The sequence below is a fragment of the Scyliorhinus torazame genome, chromosome 24 (genome assembly GCF_047496885.1).
Source record: "Scyliorhinus torazame isolate Kashiwa2021f chromosome 24, sScyTor2.1, whole genome shotgun sequence".
In the NCBI taxonomy this organism is placed as follows: Eukaryota; Metazoa; Chordata; class Chondrichthyes; order Carcharhiniformes; family Scyliorhinidae; genus Scyliorhinus; species Scyliorhinus torazame.
The window spans coordinates 5,787,305-5,807,441 of record NC_092730.1 but is presented as its reverse complement, the minus strand read 5'-3'; the positions used below and the strand labels follow the sequence as shown (position 1 = coordinate 5,807,441).

Here is a 20,137-nt window from a genome sequence, read left to right as displayed (position 1 = left end):
CCGAGTGTGGGTCTGACCGAGGGATAGGGAGACCGGGACTGTGCACGGTGCTCCGAGTGTGGGTCTGACCGCGGGATAGGGAGACCGGGACTGTGCACGGTGCTCCGAGTGTGGGTCTGACCGAGGGATAGGGAGACCGGGACTGTGCACGGTGCTCCGAGTGTGGGTCTGACCGAGGGATACGGAGACCGGGACTGGGCGCGGTGCTCCGAGTGTGGGTCCAACCGAGGGAAACAGAGACCGGGACTGTGCACGGTGCTCCGAGTGTGGGTCTAACCGAGGTATACGGAGACCGGAACTGTGCACGGTGCTCAGAGTGTGGGTCTGACCGAGCGATACGGAGACCGGGACTGTGCACGGTGCTCCGAGTGTGGGTCTAACCGAGGGATACGGAGACAGGAACTGTGCACGGTGCTCCGAGTGTGGGTCTGACCGAGGGATACGGAGACCGGGACTGTGCACGGTGCTCCGAGTGGGGGTCTAACCGAGGGACACGGAGACCGGGACTGTGCACGGTGCTCCGAGTGTGGGACTAACCGAGGGATACAGAGACCGGGACTGTGCACGGTGCTCCAAGTGTGGGTCTGACCGAGGGATACGGAGACCGGGACTGTGCACGGTGCTCCCAGTGTGGGTCTGACCGAGGAAAACAGAGACCGGGACTGTGCACGGTGCTCCGAGTGTGGGTCTAACCGAGGGATACAGAGACCGGGACTGTGCACGGAGCTCCGAGTGTCGGTCTGACCGAGGGACACGGAGACCGGGACTGTGCACGGTGCTCCGAGTGTGGGACAAAGCGAGGGATACGGAGACCGGGACTGTGCACAGTGCTCCGAGTGTGGGTCTAACCGAGGGATACAGAGACCGGGACTGTGCACGGAGCTCCGAGTGTCGGTCTGACCGAGGGACACGGAGACCGGGACTGTGCACAGTGCTCCGAGTGTGGGTCTAACCGAGGGATACAGAGACCGGGACTGTGCACGGAGCTCCGAGTGTCGGTCTGACCGAGGGACACGGAGACCGGGACTGTGCACGGTGCTCAGAGTGTGGGACAAAGCGAGGGATACGGAGACCGGGACTGTGCACGGTGCTCCGAGTGTGGGTCTAACCGAGGGATACGGAGACCGGGACTGTGCACGGTGCTCCGAGTGTGGGACAAAGCGAGGGATACGGAGACCGGGACTGTGCACGGTGCTCCGAGTGTGGGTCTGACCGAGGGATACGGAGACCGGGACTGTGCACGGTGCTCCGAGTGTGGGACAAAGCGAGGGATACGGAGACCGGGACTGTGCACGGTGCTCCGAGTGTGGGTCTAACCGAGGGATACGGAGACCGGGACTGTGCACGGTGCTCCGAGTGTGGGACAAAGCGAGGGATACGGAGACCGGGACTGTGCACGGTGCTCCGAGTGTGGGTCTAACCGAGGGATACGGAGACTGGGACTGTGCACGGTGCTCCGAGTGTGGGTCTGACCGAGGGATACGGAGACCGGGACTGTGCACGGAGCTCCGAGTGTGGGTCTGACCGAGGGACACGGAGATCGGGACTGTGCACGGTGCTCCGAGTGTGGGTCTAACCGAGGGATACGGAGACCGGGACTGTGCACGGTGCTCCGAGTGTGGGTCTAACCGAGGGTTACGGAGACCGGGACTGTGCACGGTGCTCCGAGTGTGGGTCTAACCGAGGGTTACGGAGATCGGGACTGTGCACGGTGCTCCGAGTGTGGGTCTGACCGAGGGATACGGAGACCGGGACTGTGCACGGTGCTCCGAGTGTGGGTCTAACCGAGGGATAGGGAGACTGGGACTGTGCACGGTGTTCCGAGTGTGTGTCTAACCGAGGGGTTACGGAGATCGGGACTGTGCACGGTGCTCCGAGTGTGGATCTGACCGAGGGATACGGAGACCGGGACTGTGCACGGTGCTCCGAGTGTGGGTCTGATCGAGGGATACGGAGACCGGGACTGTGCACGGTGCTCCGAGTGTGGGTCTAACCGAGGGATACGGAGACCGGGACTGTGCACGGTGCTCCGAGTGTGGGATCTTCCGAGGGACATGGAGACCGGGACTGTGCACGGTGCTCCCAATGTGGGTCTGACCGAGGGATACGGAGACCGGGACTGTGCACGGTGCTCCGAGTGTGGGTCTGACCGAGGGATACGGAGACCGGGACTGTGCACGGTGCTACGAGTGTGGGTCTGACCGAGGGATACGGAGACCGGGACTGTGCACGGTGCTCCGAGTGTGGGTCTGACCGAGGGATAGGGAGACCGGGACTGTGCACGGTGCTCCGAGTGTGGGTCTGACCGAGGGATACGGAGACCGGGACTGTGCACGGTGCTCCGAGTGTGGGTCTCACCGAGGGGTAGGGAGTCCGGGACTGTGCACGGTGCTCCGAGTGTGGGTCTAACCGAGGGATACGGAGACCGGGGCTGTGCAGGGTGCTCAGAGTGTGGGTCTCACCGAGGGATACTGAGACCGGGACTATGCACGGTGCTCCGAGTGTGGGTCTAACCGAGGGACACGGAGACCGGGACTGTGCACGGTGCTCCGAGTGTGGGTCTGACCGAGGGATACGGAGACCGGGACTGTGCACGGTGCTCCGAGTGTGGGTCTGACGGAGGGACACGGAGACCGGGACTGTGCACGGTGCTCCGAGTGTGGGTCTGACTGAGGGATACGGAGACCGGGACTGTGCACGGTGCTCCGAGTGTGGGTCTGATCGAGGGATAGGGAGACCGGGACTGTGCACAGTGCTCCGAGTGTGGGTCTGATCGAGGGATAGGGAGACCGGGACAATTTACCTTCATGAGTTTGGAGTTCTGGTCCTCCAGGACAAAGAGGTCCTCCTCCATCTTCTTGACCTTGCCCTCGGTGGTCACTTTCTCCAGCTGCAGTTTTTGACGAGCCGCCTCCTCCTCCTCCAGCTGCTCCTCGATGTCCTGCGGGCGGGAACAGGCGGAGTGAGCGAGGGAGAGAGAGAGCGAGCGAGGGAGAGAGGGAGCGAGCGAGGGAGAGAGCGAGGGAGAGAGGGAGCGAGCGAGGGAGAGAGGGAGCGAGCGAGGGAGAGAGGGAGCGAGCGAGGGAGAGAGTGAGCGAGCGAGGGAGAGAGGGAGCGAGCGAGGGAGAGAGTGAGCGAGCGAGGGAGAGAGGGAGCGAGCGAGGGAGAGAGGGAGCGAGCGAGGGAGAGAGGGAGCGAGCGAGCGGAGAGAGGGAGCGAGCGAGGGAGAGAGGAAGCGAGCGAGAGAGCGAGGGAGGGAGCGAGCGAGGGAGAGAGGGAGCGAGCGAGGGAGAGAGGGAGCGAGCGAGGGAGAGACGGAGCGAGCGAGGGAGAGACGGAGCGAGCGAGGGAGAGAGGGAGCAAGCGAGGGAGAGAGGGAGCGAGCGAGGGAGAGAGGGAGCGAGGGAGAGACGGAGCGAGCGAGGGAGAGAGGGAGCGAGGGAGAGAGGGAGCGAGAGAGGGAGCGAGCGAGGGAGAGGGAGAGAGGGAGCGAGCGAGGGAGAGGGAGAGAGGGAGCGAGCGAGCGAGGGAGGGAGCGAGCGAGGGAGAGAGGGAGCGAGCGAGCGAGGGAGGGAGCGAGCGAGGGAGAGAGGGAGCGAGCGAGGGAGAGAGGGAGCGAGCGAGGGAGAGAGGGAGCGAGCGAGGGAGAGAGGGAGCGAGCGAGGGAGAGAGGGAGCGAGCGAGGGAGAGAGGGAGCGAGCGAGGGAGAGAGGGAGCGAGCGAGGGAGCGAGCGAGGGAGAGAGGGAGCGAGCGAGGGAGAGAGGGAGCGAGCGAGCGGAGAGAGGGAGCGAGCGAGGGAGCGAGCGAGCGAGCGAGGGAGGGAGCGAGCGAGGGAGAGAGGGAGCGAGCGAGGGAGAGACGGAGCGAGCGAGGGAGAGAGGGAGCGAGCGAGGGAGAGAGGGAGCGAGCGAGGGAGAGAGGGAGCGAGCGAGGGAGAGAGGGAGCGAGCGAGGGAGAGAGGGAGCGAGGGAGAGACGGAGCGAGCGAGGGAGAGAGGGAGCGAGGGAGAGAGGGAGCGAGAGAGGGAGCGAGCGAGAGAGGGAGCGAGCGAGGGAGAGAGGGAGCGAGCGAGGGAGAGGGAGAGAGGGAGCGAGCGAGGGAGAGAGGGAGTGAGCGAGGGAGAGAGGGAGCGAGCGAGGGAGAGAGGGAGCGAGCGAGCGAGAGAGGGGGCGAGCGAGGGAGAGAGCGAGGGAGAGAGCGAGGGAGAGAGCGAGCGAGCGAGGGAGAGGGGGAGAGAGGGAGGGAGCGAGCGAGCGAGGGAGAGAGGGAGCGAGGGAGGGAGAGAGGGAGCAAGGGAGGGAGCGAGCGAGGGGGAGCGAGCGAGGGAGAGAGGGAGGGAGCGAGGGAGAGAGGGAGGGAGCGAGGGAGAGAGGGAGCGAGCGAGGGAGAGAGGGAGCGAGCGAGGGAGAGAGGGAGCGAGCGAGCGAGGGAGGGAGCGAGCGAGGGAGAGAGGGAGCGAGCGAGGGAGAGAGGGAGCGAGCGAGGGAGAGAGGGAGCGAGCGAGGGAGAGAGGGAGCGAGCGAGGGAGAGAGGGAGCGAGCGAGGGAGAGAGGGAGCGAGCGAGGGAGAGAGGGAGCGAGCGAGGGAGAGAGGGAGCGAGCGAGGGAGAGAGGGAGCGAGCGAGGGAGAGAGGGAGCGAGCGAGGGAGAGAGGGAGCGAGCGAGGGGAGAGGGAGGGAGCGAGCGAGGGAGAGAGGGAGCGAGCGAGGGAGAGAGGGAGCGAGCGAGGGAGAGAGGGAGCGAGCGAGGGAGAGAGGGAGCGAGGGAGAGAGGGAGCGAGCGAGGGAGAGAGGGAGCGAGCGAGGGAGAGAGGGAGCGAGCGAGGGAGAGAGGGAGCGAGCGAGGGAGAGAGGGAGCGAGCGAGGGAGAGAGGGAGCGAGCGAGGGAGAGAGGGAGCGAGCGAGGGAGAGAGGGAGCGAGCGAGGGAGAGAGGGAGCGAGCGAGGGAGAGAGGGAGCGAGTGAGGGAGAGAGGGAGCGAGCGAGGGAGAGAGGGAGCGAGCGAGGGAGAGAGGGAGCGAGCGAGGGAGAGAGGGAGCGAGCGAGGGAGAGAGGGAGCGAGCGAGGGAGAGGGAGCGAGCGAGGGCGAGGGAGCGAGCGAGGGAGAGAGGGAGCGAGCGAGGGAGAGAGGGAGCGAGTGAGGGAGAGAGGGAGCGAGCGAGGGAGAGGGGGAGCGAGCGAGGGAGAGAGGGAGCGAGCGAGGGAGAGAGGGAGCGAGCGAGGGAGAGAGGGAGCGAGCGAGGGAGAGAGGGAGCGAGCGAGGGAGAGAGGGAGCGAGCGAGGGAGAGAGGGAGCGAGAGAGGGAGAGAGGGAGCGAGCGAGGGAGCGAGCGAGGGAGAGAGGGAGCGAGCGAGGGAGAGGGATCGAGCGAGGGAGAGAGGGAGCGAGCGAGCGAGCGAGGGAGGGAGCGAGCGAGCGAGGGAGGGAGCGAGCGAGCGAGGGAGAGGGGGAGAGAGCGAGGGAGAGAGGGAGCGAGCGAGGGAGAGAGGGAGCGAGCGAGGGAGAGAGGGAGCGAGCGAGAGAGAGAGGGAGCGAGCGAGCGAGCGAGGGAGCGAGAGAGGGAGCAAGCGAGTGAGAGAGGGAGCGAGCGAGGGAGAGAGGGAGCGAGCGAGGGAGAGAGGGAGCGAGCGAGTGAGAGAGCGAGGGAGAGAGGGAGCGAGCGAGGGAGAGAGGGAGCGAGCGAGGGAGAGACGGAGCGAGCGAGGGAGGGAGGGAGCGAGCGAGCGAGCGAGGGGAGCGAGCGAGGGAGAGAGGGAGCGAGCGAGGGAGAGAGGGAGCGAGCGAGGGAGAGACGGAGCGAGCGAGGGAGAGACGGAGCGAGCGAGGGAGAGACGGAGCGAGCGAGGGAGAGAGGGAGCGAGCGAGGGAGAGGGAGCGAGGGAGAGAGGGAGAGAGGGAGCGAGGGAGGGAGCGAGCGAGGGAGAGAGGGAGTGAGATGGAGCGAGCGATGGGGAGAGGGAGCGAGCGAGGGAGAGAGGGAGGGAGAGAGGGAGGGAGAGAGGGAGGGAGAGAGGGAGCGAGCGAGGGAGAGAGGGAGCGAGCGAGGGAGAGAGGGAGCGAGGGAGAGAGGGAGCGAGGGAGAGAGGGAGCGAGGGAGGGAGAGAGGGAGCGAGGGAGGGAGAGAGGGAGCGAGGGAGGGAGAGAGGGAACGAGAGAGGGAGAGAGGGAGCAAGGGGGGGAGCGAGAGAGGGAGCGAGCTAGGGGGAGAGGGAGCGAGCGAGGGAGGGAGCCAGCGAGGGAGAAGGAGCGAGGGAGGGAGAGAGGGAGCGAGCGAGGGAGGGAGAGAGGGAGCGAGCGAGGGAGGGAGCGAGGGAGAGAGGGAGCGAGCGAGGGAGAGAGGGAGCGAGGGAGGGAGCGAGCGAGGGGGAGCGAGCGAGGGAGCGAGGGAGAGAGGGAGTGAGCGAGGGAGAGAGGGAGCGAGCGAGGGAGGGAGCGAGCGAGGGAGAGAGGGAGCGAGCGAGGGAGAGGGAGCGTAGAGGGAGAGAGGGAGCGAGCGAGGGAGAGAGGGAGCGAGGGAGAGAGGGAGCGAGCGAGGGAGAGAGGGAGCGAGGGAGAGAGGGAGCGAGGGAGAGAGGGAGCGAGGGAGCGAGGGAGGGAGAGGGAGCGAGGGAGAGAGGGAGCGAGCGAGGGAGAGGGAGCGAGCGAGGGAGCGAGCGAGGGAGGGAGCCAGGGAGAGAGGGAGAGAGGGAGCAAGAGAGGGAGAGAGGGAGCGAGCGAGGGAGAGAGGGAGCGAGCGAGGGAGAGTGGGAGCGAGGGAGAGAGAGAGGGAGCGAGGGAGAGAGAGAGGGAGCGAGGGAGGGGGAGACGGAGCGAGGGAGACGGAGCGAGCGAGGGGGAGACGGAGCGAGCGAGGGGGAGACGGAGCGAGCGAGGGGGAGAGGGAGCGAGCGAGGGAGAGAGGGAGCGAGCGAGGGAGAGAGGGAGCGAGCGAGGGCGAGGGAGCGAGCGAGGGAGAGAGGGAGCGAGCGAGGGAGAGAGGGAGCGAGTGAGGGAGAGAGGGAGCGAGCGAGGGAGAGGGGGAGCGAGCGAGGGAGAGAGGGAGCGAGCGAGGGAGAGAGGGAGCGAGCGAGGGAGAGAGGGAGCGAGCGAGGGAGAGAGGGAGCGAGCGAGGGAGAGAGGGAGCGAGAGAGGGAGAGAGGGAGCGAGCGAGGGAGCGAGCGAGGGAGAGAGGGAGCGAGCGAGGGAGAGGGATCGAGCGAGGGAGAGAGGGAGCGAGCGAGCGAGCGAGGGAGGGAGCGAGCGAGCGAGGGAGGGAGCGAGCGAGCGAGGGAGAGAGCGAGGGAGCGAGCGAGCGAGGGAGCGAGAGAGGGAGCAAGCGAGTGAGAGAGGGAGCGAGCGAGGGAGAGAGGGAGCGAGCGAGAGAGAGAGGGAGCGAGCGAGTGAGAGAGCGAGGGAGAGAGGGAGCGAGCGATGGAGAGAGGGAGCGAGCGAGGGAGAGACGGAGCGAGCGAGGGAGGGAGGGAGCGAGCGAGCGAGCGAGGGGAGCGAGCGAGGGAGAGAGGGAGCGAGCGAGGGAGAGAGGGAGCGAGCGAGGGAGAGACGGAGCGAGCGAGGGAGAGACGGAGCGAGCGAGGGAGAGACGGAGCGAGCGAGGGAGAGAGGGAGCGAGCGAGGGAGAGGGAGCGAGGGAGCGAGGGAGAGAGGGAGAGAGGGAGCGAGGGAGGGAGCGAGCGAGGGAGAGAGGGAGTGAGATGGAGCGAGCGATGGGGAGAGGGAGCGAGCGAGGGAGAGAGGGAGGGAGAGAGGGAGGGAGAGAGGGAGGGAGAGAGGGAGCGAGCGAGGGAGAGAGGGAGCGAGCGAGGGAGAGAGGGAGCGAGGGAGCGAGGGAGAGAGGGAGCGAGGGAGGGAGAGAGGGAGGGAGAGAGGGAGCGAGGGAGGGAGAGAGGGAACGAGAGAGGGAGAGAGGGAGCAAGGGGGGGAGCGAGAGAGGGAGCGAGCTAGGGGGAGAGGGAGCGAGCGAGGGAGGGAGCCAGCGAGGGAGAAGGAGCGAGGGAGGGAGAGAGGGAGCGAGCGAGGGAGGGAGCGAGGGAGAGAGGGAGCGAGCGAGGGAGAGAGGGAGCGAGGGAGGGAGCGAGCGAGGGGGAGCGAGCGAGGGAGTGAGGGAGAGAGGGAGTGAGCGAGGGAGAGAGGGAGCGAGCGAGGGAGGGAGCGAGCGAGGGAGAGAGGGAGCGAGCGAGGGAGAGAGGGAGCGAGCGAGGGAGAGGGAGCGTAGAGGGAGAGAGGGAGCGAGCGAGGGAGAGAGGGAGCGAGGGAGAGAGGGAGCGAGCGAGGGAGAGAGGGAGCGAGGGAGAGAGGGAGCGAGGGAGAGAGGGAGCGAGGGAGAGAGGGAGCGAGGGAGAGAGGGAGCGAGGGAGCGAGGGAGGGAGAGGGAGCGAGGGAGAGAGGGAGCGAGCGAGGGAGAGGGAGCGAGCGAGGGAGCGAGCGAGGGAGGGAGCCAGGGAGAGAGGGAGAGAGGGAGCAAGAGAGGGAGAGAGGGAGCGAGCGAGGGAGAGAGGGAGCGAGCGAGGGAGAGTGGGAGCGAGGGAGAGAGAGAGGGAGCGAGGGAGGGGGAGACGGAGCGAGCGAGGGGGAGACGGAGCGAGCGAGGGGGAGACGGAGCGAGCGAGGGGGAGACGGAGCGAGCGAGGGGGAGACGGAGCGAGGGAGGGGGAGACGGAGCGAGGGAGGGGGAGACGGAGCGAGGGAGGGGGAGACGGTGCGAGGGAGGGGGAGACGGAGCGAGGGAGGGGGAGACGGAGCGAGGGAGGGGGAGACGGAGCGAGGCAGGGGGAGACGGAGCGAGGCAGGGGGAGACGGAGCGAGGCAGGGGGAGACGGAGCGAGGCAGGGGGAGACGGAGCGAGGCAGGGGGAGACGGAGCGAGGCAGGGGGAGACGGAGCGAGGCAGGGGGAGACGGAGCGAGCGAGGGGCAAACGGAGCGAGCGAGGGGAGACGGAGCGAGCGAGGGGAGACGCAGCGAGCGAGCGGAGACGGAGCGAGCGAGCGGAGACGGAGCGAGCGAGGGGAGACGGAGCGGGCGAGTGGAGACGGAGCGAGCGAGGGGGAGACGGAGCGAGGGAGGGGGAGACGGAGCGAGGGAGGGGGAGACGGAGCGAGGGAGGGGGAGACGGAGCGAGGGAGGGGGAGACGGAGCGAGGGAGGGGGAGACGGAGCGAGGGAGGGGGAGACGGAGCGAGGGAGGGGGAGACGGAGCGAGGGAGGGGGCGACGGAGCGAGGGAGGGGGAGACGGAGCGAGGGAGGGGGAGACGGAACGAGGGTGAGACGGAGCGAGGGGGAGACGGAGCGAGCGAGGGGGAGACGGGGCGAGCGAGGGGGAGACGGAGCGAGCGAGGGGGAAACGGAGCGAGCGAGGGGGAGACGGAGCGAGCGAGGGGGAGACGGAGCGAGCGAGGGGGAGACGGAGCGAGCGAGGGGGAGACGGAGCGAGCGAGGGGGAGACGGAGCGAGCGAGGGGGAGACGGAGCGAGCGAGGGGGAGACGGAGCAAGGGGGAGACGGAGCGAGCGAGGGGGAGACGGAGCGAGCGAGGGGGAGACGGAGCGAGCGAGGGGGAGACGGAGCGAGGGGGAGACGGAGCGAGCGAGGGGGAGGCGGAGCGAGCGAGGGGGAGGCGGAGCGAGCGAGGGGGAGACGGAGCGAGCGAGGGGGAGACGGAGCGAGCGAGGGGGAGACGGAGCGAGCGAGGGGGAGACGGAGCGAGCGAGGGGGAGACGGAGCGAGGGGGAGACGGAGCGAGCGAGGGGGAGACGGAGCGAGCGAGGGGGAGACGGAGCGAGGGAGGGGGAGACGGAGCGAGGGAGGGGGAGACGGAACGAGGGAGGGGGAGACGGAGCGAGGGGGAGACGGAGCGAGGGGGAGACGGAGCGAGCGAGGGGGAGGCGGAGCGAGCGAGGGGGAGACGGAGCGAGGGGGAGACGGAGCGAGCGAGGGGGAGACGGAGCGAGCGAGGGGGAGACGGAGCGAGCGAGGGGGAGACGGAGCGAGGGTGAGACGGAGCGAGCGAGGGGGAGACGGAGCGAGCGAGGGGGAGACGGAGCGAGCGAGGGGGAGACGGAGCGAGGGGGAGACGGAGCGAGCGAGGGAGGGGGAGACGGAGCGAGCGAGCGAGGGGGAGACGGAGCGAGCGAGGGGGAGACGGAGCGAGCGAGGGGGAGACGGAGCGAGGGGGAGACGGAGCGAGGGGGAGACGGAGCGAGCGAGGGAGGGGGAGACGGAGCGAGGGGGAGACGGAGCGAGCGAGGGGGAGATGGAGCGAGGGGGAGTCAGGGAGAGAGGGGGAGACGGAGCGAGGGGGAGACGGAGCGAGGGGGGAGTCAGGGAGAGAGGGGGAGACGGAGCGAGCGAGGGAGGGGGAGACGGGGAGAGGGGGAGACGGAGCGAGGGGGAGACGGAGCGAGGGGGAGTCAGGGAGTGAGGGGGAGACGGAGCGAGGGGGAGTCAGGGAGAGAGGGGGAGACGGAGCGAGGGGGAGTCAGGGAGAGAGGGGGAGACGGAGCGAGCGAGGGAGGGGGAGACGGGGAGAGGGGGAGACGGAGCGAGGGGGAGACGGAGCGAGGGGGAGTCAGGGAGTGAGGGGGAGACGGAGCGAGGGGGAGTCAGGGAGAGAGGGGGAGACGGAGCGAGGGGGAGTCAGGGAGAGAGGGGGAGACGGAGCGAGCGAGGGAGGGGGAGACGGGGAGAGGGGGAGACGGAGCGAGGGGGAGACGGAGCGAGGGGGAGTCAGGGAGTGAGGGGGAGACGGAGCGAGGGGGAGTCAGGGAGAGAGGGGGAGACGGAGCGAGGGGGAGTCAGGGAGAGAGGGGGAGACGGAGCGAGCGAGGGAGAGGGAGACGGGGGGAGGGGGAGACGGACCGAGGGGGAGACGGAGCGAGGGGGAGACGGAGCGAGCGAGGGAGGGGGAGTCAGGGTGAGAGGGGGAGACGGAGCGAGCGAGGGGGAGACGGAGCGAGGGGGAGTCAGGGAGAGAGGGGGAGATGGAGCGAGCGAGGGAGGGGGAGACGGGGAGACGGAGCGAGGGGGAGACGGAGCGAGGGGGAGTCAGGGAGAGAGGGGGAGACGGAGCGAGGGGGAGTCAGGGAGAGAGGGGGAGACGGAGCGAGCGAGGGAGAGGGAGACGGGGGGAGGGGGAGACGGACCGAGGGGGAGACGGAGCGAGGGGGAGACGGAGCGAGGGGGAGACGGAGCGAGCGAGGGAGGGGGAGACGGAGCGAGGGGGAGACGGAGCGAGCGAGGGGGAGACGGAGCGAGGGGGAGTCAGGGAGAGAGGGGGAGACGGAGCGAGGGGGGAGTCAGGGAGAGAGGGGGAGACGGAGCAAGCGAGGGAGGGGGAGACGGGGAGAGGGGGAGACGGAGCGAGGGGGAGACGGAGCGAGGGGGAGTCAGGGAGTGAGGGGGAGACGGAGCGAGGGGGAGTCAGGGAGAGAGGGGGAGACGGAGCGAGGGGGAGTCAGGGAGAGAGGGGGAGACGGAGCGAGCGAGGGAGGGGGAGACGGGGAGAGGGGGAGACGGAGCGAGCGAGGGGGAGACGGAGCGAGGGGGAGTCAGGGAGAGAGGGGGAGACGGAGCGAGCGAGGGAGGGGGAGACGGGGAGAGGGGGAGACGGAGCGAGGGGGAGACGGAGCGAGGGGGAGACGGAGCGAGGGGGAGTCAGGGAGTGAGGGGGAGACGGAGCGAGGGGGAGTCAGGGAGAGAGGGGGAGACGGAGCGAGGGGGAGTCAGGGAGAGAGGGGGGAGACGGAGCGAGCGAGGGAGGGGGAGACGGGGAGAGGGGGAGACGGAGCGAGGGGGAGACGGAGCGAGGGGGAGTCAGGGAGTGAGGGGGAGACGGAGCGAGGGGGAGTCAGGGAGAGAGGGGGAGACGGAGCGAGGGGGAGTCAGGGAGAGAGGGGGAGACGGAGCGAGCGAGGGAGAGGGAGACGGGGGGAGGGGGAGACGGACCGAGGGGGAGACGGAGCGAGGGGGAGACGGAGCGAGCGAGGGAGGGGGAGTCAGGGTGAGAGGGGGAGACGGAGCGAGCGAGGGGGAGACGGAGCGAGGGGGAGTCAGGGAGAGAGAGTTGGGCGGGTGTTGCCTCAGGAGAGGGGTGCTGGGCTCTCTCACCAGAACGTGTTGCTGCATCTTGCGTTTCTCGTTCTGGAGTTGCTGATTACGTTCTTCCTCCTCCTCAACCCTGGACTCCAGGTCGTGAAGAATCTCCTCCAGCTCCTGTTTCTTACTGGCGAGACGCGATCGCATCTCCTCGGTCTCGGCAAACAGCTCCGTCTCCGCCTGGAGCTGTTCCGCCAGGATATTCTTCTCTTCCAGAAGCTGCACGGGGTTAGATACAGAGTAAAGCTCCCTCTACACTGTCCCCATCAAACACTCCCAGGACAGGTACAGCACGGGGCTAGATACAGAGTAAAGCTCCCTCTACACTGTCCCCATCAAACACTCCCAGGGCAGGTACAGCACAGGGTTAGATACAGAGTAAAGCTCCCTCTACACTGTCCCCATCAAACACTCCCAGGACAGGTACTGCACGGGGTTAGATACAGAGTAAAGCTCCCTCTACACTGTCCCCATCAAACACTCCCAGGATAGGTACAGCACGGGGTTAGATACAGAGTAAAACTCCTTCGACACTGTCCCCATCAAACACTCCCAGGACATGTACAACACGGGGTGAGATACAGAGTAAAGCTCCCTCTACACTGTCCCCATCAAACACTCCCAGGACAGGTACAGCACGGGGTTAGATACAGAGTAAAGCTCCCTCTACACTGTCCCCATCAAACACTCCCAGGACAGGTACAGCACGGGGTTAGATACAGAGTAAAGCTCCCTCTACACTGTCCCCATCAAACACTCCCAGGACAGGTACAGCACGGGGTTAGATACAGAGTAAAGCTCCCTCTACATTGTCCCCATCAAACACTCCCAGGACAGGTACAGCACGGGGTTAGATACAGAGTAAAGCTCCCTCTACACTGTCCCCATCAAACACTCCCAGGACAGGCACAGCACGGGGTTAGAGACAGAGTAAAGCTCCCTCTACACTGTCCCCATCAAACACTCTCAGGACAGGTACAGCACGGGGTTAGAGACAGAGTAAAGCTCTCTCTACACTGTCCCCATCAAACACTCCCAGGATAGGTACAGCACGGGGTTAGATACAGAGTAAAGCTCCCTCTACACTGTCCCCATCAAACACTCCCAGGACAGGTACAGCACGGGGTTAGATACAGAGTAAAGCTCCCTCTACACTGCCCCCATCAAACACTCCCAGGACAGGTACAGCACGGGGTTAGATACAGAGTAAAGCTCCCTCTACACTGTCCCCCATCAAACACTCCCAGGACAGATACAGCACGGGGTTAGAGACAGAGTAAAGCTCCCTCTACACTGTCCCCCATCAAACACTGCCAGGACAGGTACAGCACGCGGTTAGATACAGAGTAAAGCTCCCTCTACACTGTCCCCATCAAACACTCCCAGGACAGGTACAGCACGGGGTTAGATACAGAGTAAAGCTCCCTCTACACTGTCCCCATCAAACACTCCCAGGATAGGTACAGCACGGGGTTAGATACAGAGTAAAGCTCCCTCTACACTGTCCCCATCAAACACTCCCAGGATAGGTACAGCACGGGGTTAGATACAGAGTAAAGCTCCCTCTACACTGTCCCCATCAAACACTCCCAGGACAGGCACAGCACGGGGTTAGAGACAGAGTAAAGCTCCCTCTACACTGTCCCCCATCAAACACTCCCAGGACAGATACAGCACGGGGTTAGAGACAGAGTAAAGCTCCCTCTACACTGTCCCCATCAAACACTCCCAGGATAGGTACAGCACGGGGTTAGATACAGAGTAAAGCTCCCTCTACACTGTCCCCATCAAACACTCCCAGGACAGGTACAGCACGGGGTTAGATACAGAGTAAAGCTCCCTCTACACTGTCCCCATCAAACACTCCCAGGACAGGCACAGCACGGGGTTAGAGACAGAGTAAAGCTCCCTCTACACTGTCCCCCATCAAACACTCCCAGGAAAGGTACAGCACGGGGTTAGATACAGAGTAAAGCTCCCTCGACACTGTCCCCATCAAACACTCCCAGGACAGGGACTGCACGGGGTTAGATACAGAGTAAAGCTCCCTCTACACTGTCCCCATCAAACACTCCCAGGACAGGTACAGCACGGGGTTAGATACAGAGTAAAGCTCCTTCGACACTGTCCCCATCAAACACTCCCAGGAAAGGTACAGCACGGGGTTAGATACAGAGTAAAGCTCCCTCGACACTGTCCCCATCAAACACTCCCAGGACAGGTGCAGCACGGGGTTAGATATAGAGTAAAGCTCCCTCTACACTGTCCCCATCAAACACTCCCAGGACAGGTACTGCACGGGATTAGATACAGAGTAAAGCTCCCTCTACACTGTCCCCATCAAACACTCCCAGGACAGGTACAGCTCGGGATTAGATACAGAGTAAAGCTCCCTCTACACTGTCCCCATCAAACACTCCCAGGACAGGTACAGCACGGGATTAGATACAGAGTAAAGCTCCCTCTACACTGTCCCCATCAAACACTCCCAGGACAGGTACAGCACGGGGTTAGATACAGAGTAAAGCTCCCTCTACACTGTCCCCATCAAACACTCCCAGGACAGGTACAGCACGGGGTTGGATACAGAGTAAAGCTCCCTCTACACTGTCCCCATCAAACACTCCCAGGACAGGTACAGCACGGGGTTAGATACAGAGTAAAGCTCCCTCTACACTGTCCCCATCAAACACTCCCAGGACAGGTACAGCACGGGGTTAGATACAGAGTAAAGCTCCTTCGACACTGTCCCCATCAAACACTCCCAGGAAAGGTACAGCACGGGGTTAGATACAGAGTAAAGCTCCCTCTACACTGTCCCCATCAAACACTCCCAGGACAGGTGCAGCACGGGGTTAGATATAGAGTAAAGCTCCCTCTACACTGTCCCCATCAAACACTCCCAGGACAGGTACTGCACGGGATTAGATACAGAGTAAAGCTCCCTCTACACTGTCCCCATCAAACACTCCCAGGACAGGTACAGCTCGGGATTAGATACAGAGTAAAGCTCCCTCTACACTGTCCCCATCAAACACTCCCAGGACAGGTACAGCACGGGGTTAGATACAGAGTAAAGCTCCCTCTACACTGTCCCCATCAAACACTCCCAGGACAGGTACAGCACGGGGTTGGATACAGAGTAAAGCTCCCTCTACACTGTCCCCATCAAACACTCCCAGGACAGGTACAGCACGGGGTTAGATACAGAGTAAAGCTCCCTCTACACTGTCCCCATCAAACACTCCCAGGACAGGTACAGCACGGCGTTAGATACAGAGTAAAGCTCCCTCCACGCTGTCCCCATCAAACACTCCCAGGACAGGCACAGCACGGGGTTAGATACAGAGTAAAGCTCCCTCTACACTGTCCCCATCAAACACTCCCAGGACAGGTGCAGCACGGGGTTAGATACAGAGTAAAGCTCCCTCGACACTGTCCCCATCAAACACTCCCAGGACAGGGACTGCACGGGGTTAGATACAGAGTAAAGCTCCCTCTACACTGTCCCCATCAAACACTCCCAGGACAGGTACAGCACGGGGTTAGATACAGAGTAAAGCTCCTTCGACACTGTCCCCATCAAACACTCCCAGGAAAGGTACAGCACGGGGTTAGATACAGAGTAAAGCTCCCTCTACACTGTCCCCATCAAACACTCCCAGGACAGGTGCAGCACGGGGTTAGATATAGAGTAAAGCTTCCTCTACACTGTCCCCATCAAACACTCCCAGGACAGGTACTGCACGGGATTAGATACAGAGTAAAGCTCCCTCTACACTGTCCCCATCAAACACTCCCAGGACAGGTACAGCTCGGGATTAGATACAGAGTAAAGCTCCCTCTACACTGTCCCCATCAAACACTCCCAGGACAGGTACAGCACGGGATTAGATACAGAGTAAAGCTCCCTCTACACTGTCCCCATCAAACACTCCCAGGACAGGTACAGCACGGGGTTAGATACAGAGTAAAGCTCCCTCTACACTGTCCCCATCAAACACTCCCAGGACAGGTACAGCACGGGGTTGGATACAGAGTAAAGCTCCCTCTACACTGTCCCCATCAAACACTCCCAGGACAGGTACAGCACGGGGTTAGATACAGAGTAAAGCTCCCTCTACACTGTCCCCATCAAACACTCCCAGGACAGGTACAGCACGGCGTTAGATACAGAGTAAAGCTCCCTCCACGCTGTCCCCATCAAACACTCCCAGGACAGGCACAGCACGGGGTTAGATACAGAGTAAAGCTCCCTCTACACTGTCCCCATCAAACACTCCCAGGACAGGTACAGCACGGGGTTAGATACAGAGTAAAGTTCCCTCTACACTGTCCCCATCAAACACTCCCAGGACAGGTACAGCACGGGGTTAGATACAGTGTAAAGCTCCCTCTACACTGTCCCCATCAAACACTCCCAGGACAGGTACAGCACGGGGTTAGATACAGAGTAAAGCTCCCTCCACGCTGTCCCCATCAAACACTCCCAGGACAGGCACAGCACGGGGTTAGATACAGAGTAAAGCTCCCTCTACACAGTCCCCATCAAACACTCCCAGGACAGGTACAGCACGGGGTTAGATACAGAGTAAAGCTCCCTCGACACTGTCCCCATCAAACACTCCCAGGATAGGTACAGCACGGGGTTAGATACAGAGTAAAGCTCCCTCTACACTGTCCCCATCAAACACTCCCAGGACAGGTACAGCACGGTGTTAGATACAGAGTAAAGCTCCCTCTACACCGTCCCCATCAAACACTCTCAGAACAGGTACAGCACGGGGTTAGATACAGAGTAAAGCTCCCTCGACACTGTCCCCATCAAACACTCCAAGGACAGGTACAGCACGGGGTTAGATACAGAGTATAGCTCCCTCTACACTGTCCACATCAAACACTCCCAGGACAGGGACAGCGCGGGGTTAGATACAGAGTAAAGCTCCCTCTACACTGTCCCCATCAAACACTCCCAGGACAGGTACAGCACGGCGTTAGATACAGAGTAAAGCTCCCTCTACACTGTCCACATCAAACACTCCCAGGACAGGGACAGCGCGGGGTTAGATACAGAGTAAAGCTCCCTCTACACTGTCCACATCAAACACTCCCAGGACAGGTACAGCACGGGGTTAGATGCAGAGTAAAGCTCCCTCTACACTGTCCCCATCAAACACTCCCAGGACAGGTACAGCACGGGGTCAGATACAGAGTAAAGCTCCCTCTACACTGTCCCCATCAAACACTCCCAGGACAGGTACAGCTCGGGGTTAGATACAGAGTAAAGCTCCCTCTACACTGTCCCATCAAACTCTCCCAGGACAGGGACAGCACGGGGTTAGATACAGAGTAAAGCTCCCTCTACACTGTCCCCATCAAACACTCCCAGGACAGGGACAGCACGGGGTTAGATACAGAGTAAAGCTCCCTCTACACTGTCCCCATCAAACATTCCCAGGACAGGTACAGCACGGGGTTAGATACAGAGTAAAGCTCCCTCTACACTGTCCCCATCAAACACTCCGAGGACAGTTACAACATGGGGTTAGATACAGAGTAAAGCTCCCTCTACACTGTCCCCATCAAACACTCCGAGGACAGTTACAACATGGGGTTAGATACAGAGTAAAGCTCCCTCTACACTGTCCCCATCAAACATTCCCAGGACAGGTACAGCACGGGGTTAGATACAGAGTAAAGCTCCCTCGACACTGTCCCCATCAAACACTCCCAGGACAGGTACGGCACGGGATTAGATACAGAGTAAAGCTCCCTCTACACTGTCCCCAACAAACACTCTGAGGACAGTTACAACATGGGGTTAGATACAGAGTAAAGCTCCCTCTACACTGTCCCCATCAAACACTCCCAGGACAGGTACAGCACGGGGTTAGATACAGAGTAAAGCTCCCTCGACACTGTCCCCATCAAACACTCCCAGGACAGGAATAGCACGGGGTTAGATACAGAGTAAAGCTCCCTCTACACTGTCCCCATCAAACATTCCCAGGACAGGTACAGCACGGGGTTAGATACAGAGTAAAGCTCCCTCTACACTGTCCCCATCAAACACTCCCAGGACAGGTACAGCACGGGGTTAGATACAGAGTAAAGCTCCCTCTACACTGTCCCCATCAAACACTCCCAGGACAGGTACAGCACGGGGTTAGATACAGAGTAAAGCTCCCTCTACACTGTCCCCATCAAACACTCCCAGGACAGGTACAGCACGGGGTTAGATAAGGAGTAAAGCTCCCTCTACACTGTCCCCATCAAACACTCCCAGGACAGGCACAGCACGGGGTTAGATACAGAGTAAAGCTCCCTCTACACTGTCCCCATCAAACACTCCCAGGACAGGTACAGCACGGGGTTAGATACAGAGTAAAGCTCCCTCTGCACTGTCCCCATCAAACACTCCCAGGACAGGTACAGCACGGGGTTAGATACAGAGTAATGCTCCCTCTACACTGTCCCCATCAAACACTCCCAGGACAGGTACAGCACGGGGTTAGATACAGAGTAAAGCTCCCTCTACACTGTCCCCATCAAACACTCCCAGGACAGGTACTGCACGGGGTTAGATACAGAGTAAAGCTCCCTCTACACTGTCCCCATGAAACACTCACTGGACAGGTACAGCACGGGGTTAGATACAGAGTAAAGCTCCCTCTATACTGACCCCATCAAACACTCCCAGGACAGGTAGAGCACGGGGTTAGATACAGAGTAAAGCTCCCTCTACACTGTCCCCATCAAACACTCCCAGGACAGGTACAGCACGGGGTTAGATACAGAGTAAAGCTCCCTCTATACTGACCCCATCAAACACTCCCAGGACAGGTACAGCACGGGGTTGGATACAGAGTTAAGCTCACACTACACTGTCCCCATCAAACACTCCCAGGACAGGTGTAGCACGGGGTTAGATACAGAGTAAAGCTCCCTCGACACTGTCCCCACCGAACACTCCCAGGACAGGTACAGCACGGGGTTAGATACAGAGTAAAGCTCCCTCTATACTGTCCCATCAAACACTCCCAGGACAGGGACAGCACGGGGTTAGATACAGAGTAAAGCTCCCTCTATACTGACCCCATCAAACACTCCCAGGACAGGTACAGCACGGGGTTAGATACAGAGTAAAGCTCCCTCTACACTGTCCCCATCAAACACTCCCAGGACAGGTACAGCACGGGGTTAGAGACAGAGTAAAGATCCCGCTACACTGGCCCCATCAAACACTCCCAGGACAGGTACAGCACGGGGTTAGATACAGAGTAAAGCTCCCTCTACACTGTCCCCATCAAACACTCCCAGGACAGGCACAGCACGGGGTTAGATACAGAGTAAAGCTCCCTCTGCACTGTCTCTAGCAAACACTCCCAGGACAGGTACAGCACGGGGTTAGATACAGAGTAAAGCTCCCTCTACACTGTCCCCATCAAACACTCCCAGGACAGGTACAGCACGGGGTTAGATACAGAGTAAAGCTCCCTCTACACTGTCCCCATCAAACACGCCCAGGACAGGTACAGCACGGGGTTAGATACAGAGTAAAGCTCCCTCTACACTGTCCCCATCAAACACGCCCAGGACAGGTACAGCACGGGGTTAGACACAGAGTAAAGCTCCCTCTACACTGTCCCCCATCAAACACTCCCAGGACAGGTACAGCACGGGGTTAGATACAGAGTAAAGCTCACTCTACACTGTCCCCATCAAACACTCCCAGGACAGGTACAGCACGGGGTTAGATACAGAGTAAAGCTCCCTCTACACTGTCCACATCAAACACTCCCAGGACAGGTACAGCACGGGGTTAGATACAGAGTAAAGCTCCCTCTACACTGTCCCCATCAAACACTCCCAGGACAGGTACAGCTCGGGGTTAGATACAGAGTAAAGCTCCCTCTACACTGTCCCATCAAACTCTCCCAGGACAGGTACAGCACGCGGTTAGATACAGAGTAAAGCTCCCTCTACACTGTCCCCATCAAACACTCCGAGGACAGTTACAACATGGGGTTAGATACAGAGTAAAGCTCCCTC

General features: G+C 62.5%; 1 protein-coding gene across 1 annotated transcript in view; it reads right to left on the bottom strand.

Moving 5' to 3' along the window:
* The window catches only part of LOC140400184 (uncharacterized), a 104,172-nt gene that overhangs the window by 2,392 nt on the left and 81,643 nt on the right, over window positions 1–20,137 (bottom strand). The window contains exons 3-4 of the mRNA XM_072489652.1: window positions 12,098–12,304; window positions 2,804–2,941 (exon numbers count right to left, since the gene is read on the bottom strand). Of these exons, the coding sequence (XP_072345753.1) occupies window positions 2,804–2,941; window positions 12,098–12,304 (345 nt within the window). The remainder of the gene's footprint in view (window positions 1–2,803; window positions 2,942–12,097; window positions 12,305–20,137) is intronic.